Source organism: Epinephelus moara, chromosome 1 (assembly GCF_006386435.1).
Source record: "Epinephelus moara isolate mb chromosome 1, YSFRI_EMoa_1.0, whole genome shotgun sequence".
NCBI classification, from domain to species: domain Eukaryota; kingdom Metazoa; phylum Chordata; class Actinopteri; order Perciformes; family Serranidae; genus Epinephelus; species Epinephelus moara.
The window spans coordinates 48,895,787-48,914,359 of NC_065506.1; the positions used below are offsets into that span (position 1 = coordinate 48,895,787).

At 42.2% G+C, this 18,573-nt stretch overlaps 1 protein-coding gene across 7 annotated transcripts in view; it reads right to left on the reverse strand.

Annotated features, from left to right (window-relative positions):
* herc1 (HECT and RLD domain containing E3 ubiquitin protein ligase family member 1) overlaps positions 1 to 18,573 on the reverse strand; it is an 83,636-nt gene that overhangs the window by 57,104 nt on the left and 7,959 nt on the right. For all 7 annotated transcript variants that reach the window (XM_050074747.1, XM_050073993.1, XM_050033580.1 and 4 more), the window contains exons 3-14: positions 17,975 to 18,070; positions 17,568 to 17,762; positions 15,487 to 15,798; positions 15,092 to 15,188; positions 13,006 to 13,149; positions 12,547 to 12,674; positions 12,067 to 12,211; positions 11,484 to 11,655; positions 9,122 to 9,256; positions 8,777 to 8,942; positions 5,407 to 5,532; positions 2,472 to 2,693 (exon numbers count right to left, since the gene is read on the reverse strand). In XM_050074747.1, the coding sequence (XP_049930704.1) occupies positions 2,472 to 2,693; positions 5,407 to 5,532; positions 8,777 to 8,942; positions 9,122 to 9,256; positions 11,484 to 11,655; positions 12,067 to 12,211; positions 12,547 to 12,674; positions 13,006 to 13,149; positions 15,092 to 15,188; positions 15,487 to 15,798; positions 17,568 to 17,762; positions 17,975 to 18,070 (1,938 nt within the window). The remainder of the gene's footprint in view (positions 1 to 2,471; positions 2,694 to 5,406; positions 5,533 to 8,776; positions 8,943 to 9,121; positions 9,257 to 11,483; positions 11,656 to 12,066; positions 12,212 to 12,546; positions 12,675 to 13,005; positions 13,150 to 15,091; positions 15,189 to 15,486; positions 15,799 to 17,567; positions 17,763 to 17,974; positions 18,071 to 18,573) is intronic.

Sequence of the window (18,573 nt, forward strand, 5' to 3'; positions counted from 1 at the left end):
CCAGTGCAGAGAAGCTAAAACAGGAGAAATATGATCTCGTTTCTTAGTTCCTGTTAGTACACGTGCTGCTGCATTCTGAATTAGCTGGAGAGTTTTTAAGGACTTACTAGAGCTACCTGATAATAGCGAGTTACAGTAATCCAGCCTAGAGGTAACAAAAGCGTGGACCAATTTTTCTGCATCTTTTCGGGTCAGGATAGGCCTAATTTTCGCAATATTACGCAGATGAAAAAATGCAGTCCGTGAGGTTTGTTAATACTCTGCATCAAAACAATTCATACCAACAGCAATGCGAATTTGTGACAGTTGCAACACTTGTTAAACTAGAATCACCACCCTGTGGTTGTATGACTCCACCCACCAGTCCACCCCATGGTTGTATGACTCCGCCCACCAGTCCACCCTGTGGGTGTATGACTCCACCCACCAGTCCATCCCATGGTTGTATGACTCCACCCACCAGTCCACCCTGTGGGTGTATGACTCCACCCACCAGTCCATCCCATGGTTGTATGACTCCGCCCACCAGTCCACCCCATGGTTGTATGACTCCGCCCACCAGTCCACCCTGTGGTTGTATGACTCCGCCCACCAGTCGGTCACACTGACCTTTGACCTTCAACCACAAAATTCTTATCACTTTATTCTTTAGTCCAAGTGGACGTTTGTGCCAAATGTGATGCTGAGATATCGCATTCACAAAAATGAGACAGAAAAGGTCATAGTGACCTTGACCTTTGGCCACCAAAATCTAATCAGTTCAGTGAAGTTGACCTCCGTCTTTTGGATATAAAATGTCATCACTTCATTATTTAATCCTGTCAGAATTTAGCATATGAATTCTCAAGTTATGGCCAAAAACGTGTTTCTGTAAGGTCAAAGTGACCTCTGAGCTCCAACCACCAAATCTGAATCAGTTTATTCTTCAGTCTAAGTGAATGTTTGTGCCAAATTCAAAGGTGTTCCCTCAAGGTATTGTTGAGAAATCATACTCGCAAGAATGAGACAGATGAGGTCACACTGACCTTGACCTTTGACCAATAAAATCCAATCAGTTCATTGTTGAGTCCAAGTGAATGTGTCAAATTTGAAGGAACTCCCTCATGGTGTTCTAAAGAAATTGCGTTCACATATCGCATTCACAAAAACAAGACAGACAAGGTCGCAGTGATCTTGACCTTTGACGACCTAATTCTAATCAGTTCATTCTTCAGTCCAAGAGGATGTTTGAGCCAAATTTGAAGGAACTCTCTCAAGCTGTTCTAAAGAAATTGCGTTCACGAGAATGAGATGGATGCAAGGCCACGGTGAACTTGACCTTTGACCCTTGATCACCAAAATCTGATCAGTTCATCCTCAAGTCTAAGTGAATGTTTGTGCTAAATTTGAAGAAGTTTCACTCAAGGTGTTCTTGATATTATGTTTACAAGAGAGGGACAGACGGACAGTCTGAGGACATGATGCCTTTGGTCGGCACAGAGAAATAAAAAATGTATTAATGTGCAAATTTTTCACAAGGAGGAAAAAAAAAAAAAAAAAACCCGCCCCCGGTGTGTGAAGGTCTTTAGACCTAATCACGTTCATGGGCAGATTCCGCAACACTTTTTCAAAACGATATTCAAATGTTTTAGTTTCTCCTGAAGCTGGTTCATCTGTCTAAATATGTTTTTTAGATTATTTTTCACACCTGGAACGAGTTAACATGTTCTCCCACACATGACGAGCGTGTCCTAATTACAGAGGGTGAATCTGACATTGTTTCTTATGAGTAACACAGAATCATTACTTTGTTCCACCCACTGCTTTTGTGATCTGGATTCTCAGTATGGTTAAATTTAGAAGACCCAAATTTCATTACTGGTTTTTGTTGAATTATGTTTCTTTATCAAGATGTTTTTTCCCAAAACAAAAAGACAGAGCTCTGCAGATGAAGAAAATGAGTAAGAGGAGCAAAAGGAAAAATACAGCGAGAGGCAATGAACACAAAAGGAGTGAGTCAAATGCAGAGAGGGCTGCAGTCTAATCATCATTCATTGCTAAGGCCTGCATAATCACACACACTTGAGCATACAGCCTGTGTCTGTGTATGTGTGTGTGTGGTACAATCAATAAAAAGCCGTCTTTAGAGAACGAGGCACAGGAACGAGTCGCTGCTGTGCCAGGAAAAAAGGCAGCAGGTGATAATAACAAAGGATTAAACATGAGTCATGCTCTGCCTCCAACACTGAGAGCAGGGAGGGAGATGGAGAGATGCTCGGGTGTAACAACGATGCTTTTTAAGTTGACTTCACTGATGACTTCCTTCCTGACTAATGTCTGCCTTTGTCAGTCCTGAATAGATCATAATAACCCCGCCAATAATGGTTTGTCACTGAGTAACACACACCCACACACAACACACACAAACACACTGAAATCAATAAGAGCAAACTCTGCACTCTCTGTTGGAGCTCAACCAAACATCTACTTACAGTATAAAAGCCCAGATTCCTGAGCAGCGTCTTCATCAGGATCTCAGCCAGGTGGGTGTCAGGGTGGCCGGCTGTGGCGCTGTACGTGGGGTCCGGCGAGGCTGTGAAGCCCTGGCCGGAGGTCAGAACCTCGGGGCCGTCAGCAGGAGAGCTGTAACCCAGGAGCGAGGCCACGTGGGTGTGGTCCTGCAGACTGGTCAGGATGATGTCCAGCTGCATCCTCTGATAAACACAAACACACAGGTTTCAATAAGACTGCTGACCTTAACAAACACAGCACAGTAACAGGACATGATATCAAACTTGTTCACTGTGAGGTTCATACTGAGGGCAGCAGCAGGTCAGTCAACAGATGCTTATCTGTAATTCAGTAATTGGGAAAATAAGGCCAACGTTCGGACAGTCAACAAGTTTGACCAGTGAGAAAAGATGTCCTCAGCTGAGGTTATCACAGCAACTCATGAATACACTCCTGCCTTTACCTTGCTTTCCTTTATTTCATAAAACAAAAGCAATTATAGATGATTTCATTTGTTGAGTTAACGCCACATTTCTGCACATGAAATGTTTCACAGATGAAAAGCAGTTAATGCTGTTTAAGAAGTCTGACATTATGGAAATATGTTTATTCACTTTCTTGGCATGACTCAGATGAGAACATAGATATCACTCTTCTATCTGAGCACTGAATATAAGGCTAGAGCTGCTAACTGTACTGCCTCTTTCCTGTGGTTCTGTGACATTCAGAACAGCAACCACTTTCTGCTGTGTACAGATACAGTGGTCTCTCTCTCTCTCTCTCTCTCTCTCTCAAGCAACATCATAATTAAACAGGCTTTTATTTTTTAAATTTATTTTCTTTTGAAAATTGGCCGGATTTTTCTGTGTCCAACTTCCTGTTTGGTAAGATCCACTCTATCCAGCTTGACAGAAGCGCTCGCGGCTCGCGTGAAAAATAGACCAGGCGCCGAACTGAAGCGCTGCAGTGTGCGAGCCTCCGCGGGTGCTCCGCTCTGCTCAGCAGCCTGTGTGGACAGTCAGATAGGTTAACATGGGCACCGATTGAAAACTGCCTCCGCTGCTGGGCGCTGCGCTTCGGTTCCCTGTCCAATGTGTCCGTGGCGTGACTGAATGAGAGACTGTGAAAACTTAAGGCCCGCCCTACTCTGCCTCTGATTGGCTAGAACTCCTTGTTTACCTTGAGTAATGTGATACACCATTGGTAGTTGGAACTATCACTATGCTTTGCTTTAAAACGACTGGTTAAATGTTGCTACGGCAAGATGATAAAATATTCACAAGAAAAAAATATTCCTGCGCCGGAAATCCGGCACTGTGCCGGAGAACTTCAAACCCTGAGTCACTGAAGCGTAGCGCCCATCCTCTGATTTCCCCTGGTTAACACTTTTAACTCTGTCAGCACTGTTATGGAGTTAGCACCGTTATCTGCTAGCTGCCAGCTCAGCCACCTCCATGTTGAGAACTGTGTGGAGTCAACTCAAACCCCTTTAACTTCTGAAGCTCTGGTGAAAGTTCAGTCAGGATGACGCTACTTGTTATGCTCAGGCTGTATGTTTCTTTCTCACCCTGACATTCACTACTTGCACACATGCTCACTCTCTATCTCTAGGTGTCATTGTCTGTGTCTGTCAATCACCTCATCAGCTGTTCTTCAGCTGATTCACAATCAACAAATAGCACAGCGACACACTTTCTCTGTCAGCCAATCATCTTATTGCTCCTCATTTCAAATATGGTTCTTTCTCTGACATACTTCTCTCTTGCTGCAGTTGTGTGCACCCTTCACCTCCCCATCACCACCCAGTTTTCACGGATTCATCATCCTCAGCAGCCATCAGTCTCGAAGTCAGCAGCCTCAGAGTCATGAGTCACCACTACCACCAGTGTCTGGACTCGATGGGGGGATGTATCTTGCTGCCGCTCAGATGTCCCTTGATATCTCCCCCTGATGTCCAAGTGCTAAATACTTCTGTTAAATCTTGCTCAGCACAAATCATCTGCTAATCTGTTCACTCATATTCTATTATTACTATTCTACTATCTATCTACCGTCCTTCCAGTCTTTATGCTATGCTAAGCTAACTGGCTGCTAGCTGTAGCCTAATTTCTATCATACAAGCATGAGAGCGGTATTGATCTTTCTTCTAATCCAACTCCGGGAAGACAGTGCATAAGTTAATTTCCCAAAATCTCAAACAATTAATTAGAGTTTGATTAAAATAATCCGAAGCTTCATCTCTCTGCAACTCTGGTTTTAGAAGTCCACAAAAATAAACATTTCAAACAGTTCCCAGAGCGGATAATTCTTATGACATTTTGATGGTGGACTGCTGAGTAGGAATGAAACTTGGAAACACAGATGGACTTGTTGAAGATGAAGCGTGCTCTTCTTGAGGTTTCTGGGTCAAAACTTTGTGGCTATAAGAGACCACTCCAAAGAATCGACCACAGGCTTTTACTCCACCCACACAGCCGACCAACCAAACAAAGTGACCCATTAACCCAGAAGCTCACAGCGTAAAAGCTGCATTCATCATCCATCTGACCTACACAAACCTCGGGTACATTAATGTATATCTGTAACGTGATTTTAATGGGTACCGCTGAGATTAATGGGATCTAAAAAAGCTTCACCTACTACACACATGTATACAACAGTGCTTATATTAAAGGCTCAGTTCTCAGCGTATGTCTCCACCTATTATCACAAAATCACATCCTGAAATGGGAAACCACACTTTAACTGAACTGTTCACCGTCCTGCATCAGCTGACATTGGGTCCTGTTTATCAGAAGTTCATTGTTACAGGTAAATAAACCAAAAAAGCTAAAAACTGTTGATTTTACAGCCACATTTCTGAAAGCAGTAGGGCAGCTGTATGTGTGTATGTGTGTGTTAGGAGGCAGAGGGTACCTGTCCTTTGGAGAGACTCTCCCATCTGTCAGGGCCCTGAGGCAGCAACGAGTGGAGGAGCTCCATCCTCTCTCTCAGCGGAGGCAGCAACATGGTCGCCCCCACAGACAGAGTGTCAATCACCGCCTGATGGGACAAACACACACACAAATACACACACAGACAGCATCACTGCTTCAGGTGATGCAACAAATTCAGAACTTGTAGACATTGTGAGAAATTACTGTCGCAATGTCCCTGATGATAGTAAAACAAGAAGACCATGAACACAATGTTTTTCAAGGCAACATAGAATAAAAAGTACAAATAAATCAGTCCAACTCCGCACTGATTACAAGACGTGTTTCTACAAACAGAACAGCAAAGGAGTGACGCTTCACAGTAAAAATTTAATTATTTATTAAACAGATATTTCAAGGAAAATAACTCAGGATTTTTAGTAAACAAAGAGCTGAGTTTGACTCTGTTAAAATACAGAGACATGAACAATAAGGTGAACTTGCTTTACCAGTTGAACATCCGACACTATAACATTTATTTGTATAGCACTTTTCTTAAGGCTACAAAGTGCTTCTCAAAAAAATAAATACATACAGGGAAAGGGAACATTCAAATCAACATAACATAAACAATAAACTAGAATCTATGTGGACGTTTGTGCCAAATTTCAAGAAATTCCATCAAGGCCTTCTTAAGATATTGTGTTCACGAGAATGGGACCGACGCAAGGTCAGAGTGACCCTGACCTTTGACAACTGCCTTCACGAGAACGGGACAAACCGAATATATAATGCCTCCAGCCTTGGCTATTGCTGGCGCGGAGGCATAAAAAAAAACACCAGGGGTTAAAGTAACGTTAAAAAAAAAAAGAAAGAGAGACATCTGAGGATGTCACTTTGGGCTTTAGCGAAATGTGATGGAAATTTTTCACTAATTTCGATATTTTTTAGACCAAATAATTAACTGTTTAATCATAAAATAACAGAAGCCAAGAATCTTTTTAAGTGAATCTTTTCAAAACTTACACTTGTCATTTATAACACTGTCAGTCCAGCGACGTTAATCTTTAACATTTAATGTTTCTTCACAGTGTCACAGTTTGCCTGAAACATTTTATTGTACGTTCCTGTCTGTCAGGTTTTTTAAGCTGCACCCTTTTAGCCCCGGGCGATCCTTAACCCTGACCTTGGGCTGACTCTCCTTTTCACACACACATTGTTAACCAGGGACGACCTGAGCCCAGGGCGACACATTCACACTGCACCTCTACTGACTCTAGTTAAATGTCAGTTGGATTATGTGACTCATTTAAACATTCAAAAATTCAACTGTTTACCAGGAGTGTAAATCACTAGTTTCATCACAATATGATATTATAACGAAATCACAAAGTCTTCCACCATCCGATTCCAATTCAATGTGATTTAGGAGCCTGCGACCAATATGAAATGATATCATCTGATCATTTAACACAGTTACAGAAGAAGCTGCAGCAGCTTTCTTTTTTGTTTTTTGGCCATAAAATACAAAAACAACACATAAATAATAAGAGCAGTTAAGTTGACTTTAAACTAACTCCACTAACACACATTAAACAGCACATGGATCAGTTAACCTTCAGGGCTTTCTGTCAGAGAGACCTTTCTGTCAGAGAGACCTTTCTGAAAGAAATCTTTTCACTTTAACCCAAACCATCATCTTTTTCCTAAAACTTGACTGTAAACTTCCAACAGCCATAAAACATGGACTAACAGCAACATCAGTTAACAAATATTTAAGATTCAGCTCAGTAATAATTGCCAAGGTTCACAGACAAAACAACTCTCACCCTTCATTAGCTTAAGCATGTCTACATTGCATAGATTAGCCTAGCGGCTAGCAGAGGTTTCCTCTACTTACAGTTTAATAAATTACATGTACTATTTATACTTTTTCTTACTTGCTGCTAGTTTAAGTCTGCGTCTCCTGACAGAACAGCAAAGATAAATTTCAGCCTGCATGCATGTTTTTTCAGCCCAATATTGTTGAAACAGAGCAGCTAACGTTGCTACAAGAAGTTAGTGGAGCAAGATGCTTGGCCAGGCAGGTATGTCATGTTTTATCTAATCTCTCAAGACAGATTCTGCAATTTACATTTACATTGCTGCGCTTTAGCCAATCACAATGGAGGGGGCGTGGCCGAGACGTGCAGGTGTCCCCAGGAAATGTGTACCTACAGAAACAGCAAGCTCCACGTCCATAGCGACCGCTCCACCCAAAATGCTGTCTCATCAACGTGAAANGTAACTAAGATATCCGCTGGAAAAGATATTTTATTCACGGACCGTTTATTGAGTTATTACCTTATTTTTATAAAGTCTATGGTTATTACAGACACAGCTAACGGCTAACCTTAACAGCTAACGGTTAGCCCAGCTAATCTACGATAACCATGTTATTAATTACAAAACGTGCACACAGAAATAGTAACGTTTGTTCAATCATTGTGTTTATAGACTTTACAAACATCAGATTAGTCTGCACAGTGATATAGTGACGTGAAAAATGTGATATATAGCTAAACTCTGCTGGTTTTCTACCCGAAGTATTTGTAAACAACACGGCGATTCCTTGGGGGCACCACCGGAAGTTCAGGGCNGTGAAAAATGTGATATATAGCTAAACTGCTGGTTTTCTACCCGAAGTATTTGTAAACAACACAGCGATTCCCTGGCAGCACCGCCGGAAGTGAAGGGCATGAGCGATCGCCGAGGCCTCTGCACTCACATTAGTCGAAAAACTGCGGGCTGTGCCTCCAGAGGTAAAGGAAGAATTTTTTTTTTTTCTTCTTTTTTTTACCGATGGATTTCCAGATTGTGTTTTATCTGATAATAGCATTGTTTACATATGGCATATACTTTGTCTGCTGACCTGTATTTTCTTCAAAATCATAAAATATTTCCACAATGCTGATTTATTCCTGAGTAAAAAACGTTATTCTCTTCGTCTTTGTCTAGGCTACTTGCCGACTGCCTGCTGCTGTTTGACTGTGACAAAGAATTTCAAAATAAAGGAGTAATCTAAAGATGATGATATGAATCAATATTTTCGCTTTGCATCCACGATACTGGATTGTTGATAATTGAATTGTTATATTGATCCAGATTGATGGATTGTCAAGCCTCTATTGTTTACTTAGCCCTGTTTCATACAGTCAACCTTTAGTCTCAGGCTAAGGCTGCTCTGAAGCAGGGTCAGCGAGCCCTGGGCTAAAGTCTGGGTTAGTCTACTCAGAACGTGTCGGGATTGTGCCACAGTGAAGACTTTGTTAGCCTGGGGTTAAGAGCTGCTTTAGAAGCTATTACTTTGCTGCTGACAGCTTTTGTCTCACCTCCTGAATCTCATCTGGCACAGAGGAGTCCATCAGTCTGAAGAGCAGGTTCCTCAGGGGCCTGGCCTGACGACCTAAGATACTGGTGGCCACGCCCCCAGCAAGGGCCAGAGCCAGATGATTGGACAAGAGCCGAAGGCACAGCTTTAGGAAGTTATGATGCTCCCTGCAAACACAGTTATAACCATCAGCATATACCAAGGGCATATTTATAATCTGACACCAATCTACAATCAAAAGGAAAGAAGGCGTATCAGCTGTTACAACAAGTCATCTGTCAGTGCCAGAAATCCACAGGTGAGGAGAAAAAGCAATGATGGCAGCCTGCAGGCTGTGTGTGTTTACCTGGATGAGGGGAACGGGAGAGGAGGAACTTCACTGTTGATGCCGTCACAGTAGCGCTCGAGGAAGGAGCGCAAGTGTGAGAAGGTACTTTCTTCGAGGTCGACACAGTAGGGCCGGTGCCAAGCCACCACTTGCCTGGAGGGCCAAAGAGAGTAAATATTAGCAAGTGCTCTGGTGCTTCACAGCTGCTGGAGTGGAAGGGTAAAGAGGCTGGAAGAGACTAAAAAACACTGACTGAACTGGACATAAAACCTTTTTAGAAGAGAACTCTGGAGGGTCACACTGCTGCTTTTGCCTAAATCCATTTCTTTATAAAACAGTTCACTTGTGCATTGAAGCATTTACAGTTTCTAATAAATGGGATTATTCGCTTGAAGTGAATGTACCTTCACACCATCATGGGAATAAAGAACGATCTCTTCCCCTCTGTCATGGACTGTACCAATAAACTCATCAGTTGGCCGATAAAACAATCTCCCAGAGATTTAATACAGCACTGTCACAAAGTTAGGAGACTCACAAAGGATAAATTTTATAAAGAATCAGAGCAGCTGAGCCGAGATATCCTGACATGAGTCCGTACTATCAAGCTCAAAAATGCTGGATCCTACAATTCCCATAATGCAACTCAGAAGTCTTTTCCTTTGAAATGGTTATTTTTTTCAAACCCCACACCTCCAGTTTGTAACACAGATTTTCTATTAATTGTTTTAGTCTTACAGCCCCGACACACCAAACCAACTCCAGAGAACTAGCAGTGATGAAGGTTCCCTGCTTCTGTCTCAGCCAAAAAGTTGCACATGAACACACCGCAAAAACTACAGCCATCAGCAAACCAACACGTACGTTCAGCGCCTGCGTGAGAGGAAATAATTCTCTCTCGCTAGAGAAATGGACAGGAAAGAGTTTTATGCAGACCATAATGTCACAGTGAAGCTGACCTTTGACCTTTTGGATATAAAATGTCATCACTTCATTAATTTATCCTGTTAGACGTGTTTGAAGTTTTGTCATAATTAGTGTTTGAATTCTTGAGTTATGGCCAAAAACATGTTTTTTTAGTTCACACTGATCTTTGACCTTCAACCACAAAATTCTGATCAGTTTATTCTTCAGTCCAAGTGGACATTTGTGTCAAATTTAAAGAAATTCCCTCAAGGTGTTCTTGAGATATATATTATAAAATTGAGACAGACATGTCACAGTGACTTTGACCTTTGACCACCAAAATCAAATCAGTTAATCAAATCCAAGTGAATGTTTGTGCCAAAGTTAAAAAAGGCTTCAAGGTATTCTTGAGATACCACATTTACAAGAATGAGACAGATGAGGTCACAGTGACCTTGACCTTTGATCTTCAACCAAAACATTATAATCAGTTTATTTTTTTCAAATTTTCTCAAAGAAATTCCCTCATGGTGTTCTTGAGATATCGTGTTTGTGAGAATAAGACCGATGCAAGGTTACAGTGACCTTAACCTTTGACACCGAAATCCAATCAGTTTCTTGTTGAGGAAAGTGAACATTTGTGCCAAATTTGAAGAAATTACATTGAGGTGTTCTTGAGATATTGCGTTCACAAGAATGAGACAGGTGACGCCACATAGACATGTCCTTTGAAATATGACCATCGCAAGCTAATCAGTTAATTGTTGAGTCCAAGTGGACGTTAGTGTCAAACTAGATATTGCATTCAGGAGAATGAGATGGACGCAAGGTCACAGCAACCTTGATCTTTGACATTTGGCCATCAAAACGTAATCAATTCATCATTAAGTTCAAGTTTATATTTATGCCAAGTTTGAAGAATTATCTCACGGTGTTCTTGAGATATTGCGCTCACGAGAATGAGACAGACGAGGTCACAGTGACCTTGACCTTTGACCATCAAAAAGTAATGGGCTCATTGTTGAGTTCATGTGGACATTTGTGCCAAATTTGAAGAAGGTGTTCTTGAGATATCATGTTCATTAGCAAGAAACATAATGCTTCCGTCCGCAGCTATCGCTGGGGCGAAGGCATAAAAAGCTGCCTGGTTGATCTGAGTCTGACCGTATGAGAATAACTGGGCGTATTAATACTCCACCTGTCGTCACCTTTTCTCTGAACCAAAATAGCATAGTGTGTCTGTATGACGAGTCAGTACACAGACAGCATGATGTCTTACTGAGTTACCTTTTAACAAAGACAGTTAAAAACTGCTGTATACCGCACAGTGACTGACCTTTCACCTATATTATGTAATCCCTATGAGGAACAGAAGTCCAGGGGTGTTGTGACATCAGCAGCCCCCTCCCCCTCCCCAGGTTATGAACATACTGCCTTCACTATAGTCAGTGTGTTCACTCTGATGGTGGCTGACCTGTCTCTGGGCAGAGCGGTCCACGCCAGGCTGTGGGACGTGCCGGCTGAGATCTGCTGAATAGCGACTCCGTCCAGCCCGACGACCTTCTTGGGCTTCGTGATCGGCCCTGTGGAGTTCCCCTGACCACACTGGCCCATGGAGTTGTTGCCCCATGCGTACACTTCATTGTCTAGATGATGGTTGAGTATGAGAAAAGTAAAACAAGATTAGATGTGGCTTTGATTATTTTTCACACCACACATCACGCTGAATAATAATGAGGCAGACTCTGTCCTAATTTAACATGGAGCTGAAGTTAAGTATTAGCTAAAACAAATATGCTCCATGTATTTGCTGTTACATCATGCTACTTGCAACAGTTTCTGTCACATGTTAAACAAACACCAAATCTTATTGTGCCAGCAAAATAACAGTCAGACTGAGTGACAGAGGCCGCGGACGCTGAGCGCTGATCCCTGACAGCATGCAAATGTGTTTCCGTCTCTGCAGCAGCAGCTGTTCACAGTCAACTATTTACAGATAAGCTTTTCAAAGACAGGTCAGGAGAAGGCAAGAACACGAAGGAGGAGGAGACGCCCACCATGTGACAGAGCCAGGCAGTGACTATCCCCTATGGAGATGTCCACCACCCTGGTGGTAGCCAGCTCCTCAATGAGTTTGGGTCTGAGCGCTGTGGCCTCAGAGGACCCACATCCCAGGCAAGCACCACAGCCCCATGCATACACCTAAAGACAAGAGACATGAATCAACATCAGCAGATGACTTCTGATATTAACGTGGCAAAGAATTTTACTTTGGTCCTTTGCCTTGACAAAAAAAATGTCTTGATGAGAAAACAGTGAGGAGCAAAGCCACGAAAGAAGAGCTGTGTTACATAACAAGTCCTAAACTCAAAATATATCTCTGTCAAAATCCAACCAGCTGTCGTTAGGAATGCATAAACATCTGTATGAAATTCCCTCTCCGGACCAAATATTCCAGAACCTCAAGCCTCCACTTTTCCTCAACAAACCACAGCTTTTATTCTGTCTTGGTGAACGACGCCGGGGTGATGTCCTACCTGTCCGGTGGAGGTTAAGGCGAGAGACGACTGGCTTCCTGCACACACTTTCCTGATGAACATCCCTTGCAGGGCCTCCACTACTTTTGGCTTGTAGACTCGATTAGTATCACCATGACCTAGTTTCCCTGCAGGACAACACATGGTTTCTCTTTAGACTCTATGAGCTTATATTCTAATGATGTGCAATGATTTGACATTCTGAAAACCAAATACAATTAAACACAAGAAAAAAATATTTTATACATTCTCAAATATAGTTTAAATTTAGACTAAATACAAAACTGCAAGTATTTACCACACACACTAGAAGTGTGCACACTCTGAAAAAGGCTCAGATTCAAAATGCAGTTTAAAAGACTTGTGTTTCTATTTACTAATTATTTCCACAATAAAATATTCAAGACAGATGTTTAACAACACAGGTGAAGGTCAGGTCATGGTGAAGTGTCTCCTCACCGTTGTCCCCTCCTCCAAAGGACCACACAGTGCGTCCATCCTTTGACAGTGCGATGGTATGGGAGCTACCACATGACACCTCTCCCACGTTGCTGATGTCTTTAACCAGGGTAGGAATGTTCCGGCTGTTGCTGTCACCGTGACCTGCGATCCCAAACAATGAAAAAGGTAGGGTTGTTAGCACACAGAAATTATCAACCATAAGGAGCAGAGTGTGACACAAAATCTACAAACATTTCCTCTGATGATGAACAACAATGTGCTTTTTTAAACAGTGTGGAAGTTTTCTTCAACTATTTTACATTGTGAAGAAGGGATGTGTAACAAGGGTATGCGTTAACAAATTGGGAGACATTCCACTACATTATTTTTTAGCTGGTTGGGAGGCCAGGTGTCTTTTCAGGGATCAATTCATTTCATGTGGCTGTGACTGACATACATATGGGATCCACTTTTACCATAGTTTCGTTAATCTATTCACTTGTAGGCAAAGTGAGAAGGTAATTTTTTTTGTGTCATGATCATCCTAATTTTTTTTCTGTTAAAGTTAAAAGCAAAAATTACCATTCCCATTAAAATCATGACTCATATTGCAACCACTATATCTGTCAGAATAAATGCAACATGATTTTTGTGTGTATGTCTGTGTGTGTGCTGTGCTGACCTAATTGACTAACTCTGTCTGAGGCTAATTTGTTACTTCTAACTACACATATAAAACTGTCTTGGCAATATATCTATCTTTTGATACTAAATCAGCCTTGAACAGTGTGATGAGTTTGACAAAGATGGAGGAGTCAACAGGCAGTATTCATACTGAAGCACAATCTGTTCAACTGTGCAAGAGCTCCTCTGCTATCAGACCCATCACAGTCACAAAGAACATTTATAGCCTGCAGCACAGACAAAATGAACACTGAAGTGTTTCTCAATCACATGAAGAATATCGTAATCGTACTGTGTGTGAGAGAATGTGTTGTTTTACATGTGTAGAAGGTAATCAGGCTGATTAGCTGTGTTTGTAGTTTCCAGCATCAGTGAACTTCACACCACTTGTTTTGATTTGAAGTGTAAAAAGCCACAGTTTCAGAGAAGATCATGTCCCAACTCCAAATTCAAAAGGCCGGCCAAGAGACACTGTTTTTAAAGTGAAAGCTGTCCCAGCTATGACTCAGGATCTGAAGGTGACACATACTGTAAAATAACAAAGCTGTCTGGCTGAATCAAAACCAGTCAACTTCCAAACTAACACACAACTGACTGAAAGTTATCAGAAACTAAAAACAAACTGTATCAAAGACTTTTTTAATCTAAGATTAGTTCTGATCAGAGTTTAGGTACTGTTAACTTTCAGCTGCTCTGTATTCCTTAACAAACCATGATATTGTTTGCTAGCTAGCTGTGTGGCTGTACAAGCAATATGGCCTTGTGATAATAAAAAGGGGCAACAGCACAGGAAAAAAAGACAGACTGGCAGCAACAGGGAGACAGTTTTAACAGATAAAGAAGAATCAAGAAATTCAGCAGCATCATAATCTCAGCTGGGTTGAGTCTGTCTCAACTCTCTTAAAGGAACTTGGTTAATTTGCTCAATCCATCTCAAAAAGGCAGCCACTTAAAAAGTTAAATCTCCCTTTAAGTTTAAGGTTTTAAGTTAATACAGGACTGCAGTTTAAAATGGAGTTTAATGCTTTGGTGCAACAGAAATAAACTTAATGTAGGTGCAGAGTAAAAACTCAACTGATATTTAAAGTGAGGTTTAAATTTAATCTTAGATAGTTTTAAAGTTTGGTGGAACATGATTTAAAGTTCAAGTATGACTTAATCAGGTTTAAAAATTAATCCTTGGTGGTTCTGTGAAGCGGTACATTACACTGAAATGTGAAACACACTACACGATTACTCATCAGATTAAACTTTTCAATCTGTTAACACTTCTCTTTGTGGAGTGATCATTGTTCTATGGAAACTCTGAAGGCCCAAACAGATGATCAGCACAGTCATGCTCGGGTCTATCTAAAGTGCAGGTGTTCATTAAGAGATCCTTTTCAGTTTAGGGTAGAAGATAATTGCATCAGCAACTTACCTAATCGGCCAAAATCTCCTTCACCCCATGTGTACAGCTCTCCATCCTCACTGACTGCAGCACTGTGTCTGTATCCAGCAGACACACACACCACCACCTGACACAGAACAAACGACAAACACATTTTCATACTTCATTAATGACGCTGAATGCACAAACTAAAAGACGACTATTGTCTGTTTTTAAAATATGAGACACAGGAGAACAGCTATATTACACTCCATCACAGTTCCTGGTGCGAGAATGTTTTACCAAAGGAAGTTGGGGAACAGAAGAGCTCTGCTCACTGCTGCACTGAATTTATTACTGGATATAAAAGAACACAAATCTAAATGTGCATCTTGAAACTAAAATAAATCCCAGGTTGTGTCCGGTTGTATTGGGTGAAGCCCTACCTTCCCCTGCAGCGGCCCCTGGATCAGTTTGGGGTATTTTTGTGTTGAGCTGTTCCCGTGACCCAGTTTGCCGTAATCACCGTCACCCCAGCTGAACACCTCGCCCTCCGTGGTGAAGGCCAGCGTGTGGCCATCTGAGCCCTTGGATGACGACACCTTCTTGATGGCACGGTGGGGTTCAAAGGTCAGCTTCTTGAGCGTTGATTGGTTGTTGGAGTCCCCGAGGCCCAGGCGGCCATAGCTGCCCTTCCCGCAGGCCCGAACAGAGCCATCAGAGGAGATGACGAAAGTGCAGTACTGACCCGCCTCAATCTGCAGAGAAACAGGAGAAGATGTGTGACTGTGGGCTGACTCAGCGGTCAGTGAGTGACTGAGATATTGTATTGCCTTCATGACAAAATACTTTGCAGTGATGCTACAGGACATCATAAGAACTTCGGCATGTTACGATACCAGATGTTTAGCAGTTAATACCGATTCTCAATATCTGAATAAATACCGTGGTAAAATAACAAAAATAAAATAAATCCCATGTACTTTAACACACACTCCTTTAGCAAAAACATTTCAATTAAATTTAAATGTCATTATTAATCCCTGGTGATCCGACTCAAACACAAAGAACTGCTCTACTTGGCTTCATGAGATTTTGACATACATGCTACAGTACATTAACACATTTCTGCTCCGTCATGTAAGATGTGACGGTTGGTCTTTGTTGTAGGTTATTTGTCCTGCCCCTCCTCCACTGTGGTTGGACAGCTGGGTAAAAAGCAACAGTGACTTGGACAGCGTGTCTCCCAAAATTGAAAATTTTTCAACTCTCAGTGAGAAAAAACACCAAATATGCAGCGCTCGGTGCAGAACAGACGCTCAGTGCCTCGTCACGCTGCTGGTTTTTGTAGCAGAATGTAAATACACAGCGCTCCTATTGGAAATAACTTAAAAAAAATACACTGGCCTCACAAATTAACGCTCTTCTTTTCAACGGGGCGAGATGAGGCAAGGCGAAGCAAGGCAGGGCAGGGTGAAGCAAGGCAGGGCAGGGTGGAGCAAGGGAGGGCAGGGTGAAGCAAGGCAGGGCAAGGCGAAGCAAGGCAGGACAAGGTGAAGCAAGGCAGGACAAGGTGAAGCAAGGGAGGGCAGGGTGAAGCAAGGCAGGGCAAGGTGAAGCAAGGCAGGGCAAGGTGGAGCAAGGGAGGGCAAGGTGAAGCAAGGCAGGGCAGGGTGAAGCAAGGCAGGGCAGGGTGAAGCAAGGCAGGGCAAGGTGAAGCAAGGCAGGGCAGGGTGAAGCAAGGGAGGGCAGGGTGAAGCAAGGCGAGGCGAGGTGGAGCTGGCGTCGCAGCTGCACCTGCCGCCATCTTGAACATGTTGTTGTTGTTCTAAGCCAGAAGGCATTTTTCTTCTTCCGTTGGCATTTAATGAAAAATGGCAGAAAAACGTAAAGACGTTCTCAGGAATTTGTTTCAGTTGCTCTTTCCAGTCTCAGTCATGTTGGCCATGTTTCACGGTATATCCGGAAACGAAGACATACTCTGTCATTATGAAATATCCAGGAAGACACTGACAGCGGAAACAGCTGATTAGTCATGTGAGTTGAATTAAAAGTTTTTTTGCACAATTGAGGAAGTTTTATTGAATTTTGCAGTTTCATTACAGCTTTTCTAATGATAAAAAGACGTTTATGGAAACATGTCTATATGCTGCACTGCTCCGCCATCTTGAAGAGCACAAGTCTCTCAGGCCATCTATCTATCTATCTATCTATCTATCTAACATATACGGTATGTCACATTACTTTGATCTACAGCTGCGGTTTCCCTGTGGGAGAACCAGTGAAATCTGAATTTGAACGCATTATGTCACCATGTCTATTTAACGCCTATTTTTTTTATGCTACTCACTATAATTAATGCTTTAACTGCCTTTAAATATCAACAACCCATTGGCCAAGACCAGGAAAATTCCTTTAGAAACAGTCTGTCCACTTCGCCTGATGATTACAGGATAACAGATGTTTCCTCTCTCAACATGTGCAGACATACAGCTCTACAGGAAACACGTGAACTCATGTCTCTTACTGTCTGTGCATCGGCGAAGCTGGCGGCCAACTTGGGCTGCAGGATCTTCTCCTGCGTACCCTCCACGAGCTGGTGGCTGCTGTTACTGCCCCACACGTACACCTCGCAGCTTTCAGACACCACGGGGGCCTCGCCGGTCTGTATGCTGTCCGGGCTGACACAGGTGCGAGAGTAGTCTGATGCCATACGACATACCTGGAAGAAACGCACAATTAAAGAACATAATAATCATTAAATGATAATAATCACTTGTGTCTGATTTTTTCCACTAAAAATACTGTGAACCTTGTTTAAATTACATGTACTCCTTCTCCTTTAACGTAAAGAAAAAATAAGCACAACACATTTTTGAGTATCAGTACACTGATACAATGTGCTGAAAGTAAAGTACTGTAAAGATTTCTTACCTCTTCAAAAAGACAGAGTGCTGCCTCGTACAATGAGCACAAGCCATCAGAGGTCCGTGTGGGTTCTCTCCACTGGCTGCGATCTGCTGAGGAGCCCTGAGACAATCACACACACACACACACACAGATCAGTGTTTATTGGGGGGGGGGGCTTGTAACCAGGGGGTTTACAGGTATCAGACACTTAAATTTAATACTATTTAATACCTATTTAAGGTAATTTTTATTAGGGATGCACCGAAATGAAAATTTGTGGCCGAAGCCGAAGCTGAATAAAATTAAACACTGGGCCTAATACCGAGTACCGAATACCGAATGTGTGTTTTTTTGCAATATTCGGCCGATTATATATTCGGTTACCGAATATCCGGTGCATCCCTAATTTTTAACATAATTTAACCCAGATTTTTGGACAAATCCTCTTTTTCTTATTCAAGCATTGCAGGTTAAGTATAAAGGTCAGTAACATGGTTCCGTGCAGAGGAAGGTTTTATGTAAGAATATGGTGCATTAGGTTATTGGTTTTTGCATGGCCTCTTCTAGGCAGCCGTCATGCCGCCTCATCCTTCTGTATAGAAGGTACGATCACAGAGTTGGGG